At 49.6% G+C, this 3319-nt stretch overlaps 1 protein-coding gene across 1 annotated transcript in view; it reads left to right on the forward strand.

The window, feature by feature from the left end:
• Positions 1–3128: 3128 nt before the first annotated feature.
• LOC103271660 (interferon-induced, double-stranded RNA-activated protein kinase-like) overlaps positions 3129–3319 on the forward strand; it is a 33819-nt gene continuing 33628 nt past the window's right edge. The window contains exon 1 of the mRNA XM_021718096.1: positions 3129–3276. Coding sequence (XP_021573771.1) covers positions 3129–3276 — 148 coding nt within the window. The remainder of the gene's footprint in view (positions 3277–3319) is intronic.

A 3319-nucleotide genomic window follows, 5' to 3' on the forward strand; every position in this document is an offset into this window, starting at 1 on the left:
GGTTTCGGAACCCCCTGTCCCGCAAGGCACGCCCTGAGGGCGCTATCCCAGGCCGGGACCCTTCCTGGATTCGGGAACGTGTCTTGGCGCAGGGTAGAAGCAGAAAGATCTTTCTTCCCGCGCATAATTTTTATCAGTGCAGATAACAAATAAGTCCCCGCAGCGTCTGGGGGCGGAGGAGCGGAGGGGGTGGTGAACTCCAGTGTAAAAAGGGAAGGCCCAACTGATGGACAGACAGACCGGAACCCGGAGGCCAGAAATACCCGCAGAGTGGCAGGATGATTTCAAGAGCTGGTGCTCCTTGAACTGGACTCTCCCCTGCTGTAACCTCCCCCGTGGCTCCCTCCCGGTCTCATCAGAATTCTAGAAACTGGACTGAAGCCCACAGCCAGAGCCTCTCACCCTCCACTCTGGCCGCACTGGCTTCCTTGTTTCTGCCCACAGCCAAGCCCCTGTTTCTTCCTAAAGAGCACCTGTCCTAGATATTGATACCTGCATGGTCAGATCCCCACTTTATCCTGATCTTCATCCAGTGCCAGAAACCAGAGCAGCCCACCACCACATCTAGCTGATTTTTTTTTTTTTTTCCTGAGACTAGGTCTCATTATGTTGCCCAGGTTGGTCAAAATCTCCAGGCCTCAACCAATCTTCTTGCCTCAGCCTCCCAAAATCCTGTGATTACAGGCGTAGCACAGCACCTGGCCTGCCCATGTTTTCTTTACTATTAAAAATGTCTTGCCAGGCAGAAGCTAACAGACAAGTTCTCTGCTGTCACTGAGAAGTTAGATTCTTGGGCAGATTGTGCTTTTTCTTCAGTTTGCTTGTTTGAACCTGAACATCTAAAACACTCAACCTGTGATTTATTCATTTTTAATCAGATATTCATTGTATGCATGCTCTCCATTAAGCCCTGTGCAGGCCCTGGTAGGGGCTCAGCCCACAAGAGGATTTTAGTCTGTTGGAAGGAATGGAGGCACAGCTGAAGTACTTTCTGGGCATTAGTGAGATTTGTTAGGGACTATGATGGAGATTTCGTTTTAGGAGAATGAATAAGATATTGAATCTTCTCTCCAAAGAGCTAACTGATGAGCTAAAGAGGAGTGAGGGCTGTGATGAGGGTGGGGCAAGGTAAGAGGCAGCCCCTGGTCACCTGCCTGCTGCCCCTCCAGCTTCCAAGAAGGTTGGGTTGATCCTATAGTTGAGTGGAGACTGCCAGGTAGACAGAGGATGCCGATATTGCATTAGGAGTTTAGAGAGTGACAGGTGAGGAGTCATGGAGAGGGACCTGGAGATTTTTTGGTATTCATTTATTGTTGAGCCCTATGTAAGCCTGGTCTCTTCCTTCTTGTAATTCATGGTCTATTTTTGAAAATCATTGGCTAAGTAAGCAATTCTAATTTTTTATTTTTAATTTAAAGTGTTTTTTTGTTTGTTTTTTCTGTAGAGATGAAGCCAGCTATATTTATCCAGGCTAGTCTCAGATACCTGACCTTAAAGCACTAGGATTCCAAATATGAACCACGGCAGCCTGGCTAATAAGCCACTTTAATAAAGGGACAAACTGTGAAAGAGTGTCTGGGACCTTAAGCTGGGATCTGTAGGAAGTAGGAACTGACCAGGCAAAGGCAGCAGAAGAGGCAGAGTCGAGAGCATTTTAGGAGGGAGCAGGTTGGAGAGGCTGTGGGGAGTTCAGGAAAGAGTCCCTGGTGGAGGCTGACTTTGAGAAGCACCATGGTGTAAGTGGAATTTAAAGGCCCACTCCTGGAGGTGATCACCCGGGAGGTGGGTGAGGGTGAAGGGGAAGTCTAAGGATCCTGGGACCTGGAACTTTCTAGGAGAAAAGAGGTGAAGGAGCACCAGTTTGGGAATCAGAAGGGCAGGAGCTGTGAGAACAGAAGAAACCCAGGAGGGTTGGTTGTCCAGAAGTCCATGCGAAGATAGGGGAAGAGGGAGACGGGAAGGAACAACTGTGTCAAATGCCACTAGTGGGCCACGCGGCAAGGACTGAAGACTGGTGACACTTTGGTGGTTCCTCAAAAGGGTCAACATAGGGTCACCCCCTCGGGTCCCCTCCCACTGTGGGAGCTTTTCTGTCCTCTTAATAAATCCTGCTTTTAAAAAAAGGTTCAACATAGAAACATCATAGGGTTCAGCTCCACTTCTAGGTATATACCCCAAATATTTAAAGTAGGGACTATCATTCTTTGAGTTAGTGTCTCCTGGGCTGGAGTGCAGTAGCAGAAACACCACTACTGCTGCCTCAACTTCCTGTCAGGCGATCCTTCTGCCTCAGGCTCCTGGGTTGCTGAGACTACAAGCGTGCCCCCATACCTGCCTAAATTTTTATTTTTGTAGAGATGTGATTTTGCTGTTGCCTACACTGGTCTCGAACCCCTGGGCTCAAGTTATCTTGGCCTCAGCCTCATAAGTGCTGGGATTACAGGTGTGAGCACAGGTCTCCAAATTTTTGATCTCTTAGCACAGCAGTTTCTCTCTTCCTTCCCCCACCCCCATATTTGATTATCGCAGTTTATTAGCATACGGATTTTTGCAGTTTCTTCTAATGTGGGCTGCCCTGGGCTCAGGTCATAGAAACCAACTGAGGACACTTCAAGTCCTCCTCCTGCCAGAGCCAGCACACGGACTTCAGGATCACTTTCCTGCTTATGTCCTGGGTTCCTGCTGATAAACAGTGAAATATTGCAATTCTCTTGTTGTATACACCTAGGGTCTCCAACCCCCGGGCGGTAATCCTGTACCGGTCTGTGGTCTGTTGGGAACCGGGCTGCACAGCAGCAGCTCCTGTCCCATCAGCGGCGGCCCGCCCATTATTTTATTTACCACCTGTCAGCATCTCTCTCTTTTTTTAATGGTAAGTTATATAATTATTTCATTATATATTACAATGTCATAATAATAATAACAGAAGTAAAGTGCACAATAAATGTCATGCGCCTGAATCATCCCGAGAGCAACCCTCCCCTGCATCCCTGGAAAAATTGTCTTCCACGAAACCGGGCCCTGATGCCAAAAAGGTTGGGTAACTGCTGGTGTAAACCATCCCCTCTGGATCAGATCCTGCTGGTGTCCTCTGGGCACTCAGTTGCTTCCCACGGAAAAACAGGGCGATGACACCCACCTCCCACTCAGTTGAAATCCCGGATTGGCTCGAAGGGAGAGAGGGCGGAGTCGGCGCGAACTCAAAACCGAGTGTGAGCGGCGCCCGCAGCTCAGAGTTCGTCTGCCGGCGGCCGCGCTGGGCGAGCTGGGCGCAAGGTGAGCGGAGAGCACCGGGGAGCAAGGGCGCGGGGCGGGGGGG

The sequence above is a fragment of the Carlito syrichta genome, unplaced genomic scaffold, assembly GCF_000164805.1.
Source record: "Carlito syrichta isolate Samal-C Ts95f unplaced genomic scaffold, Tarsius_syrichta-2.0.1 Scaffold311830, whole genome shotgun sequence".
Taxonomy (NCBI): Eukaryota; Metazoa; Chordata; class Mammalia; order Primates; family Tarsiidae; genus Carlito; species Carlito syrichta.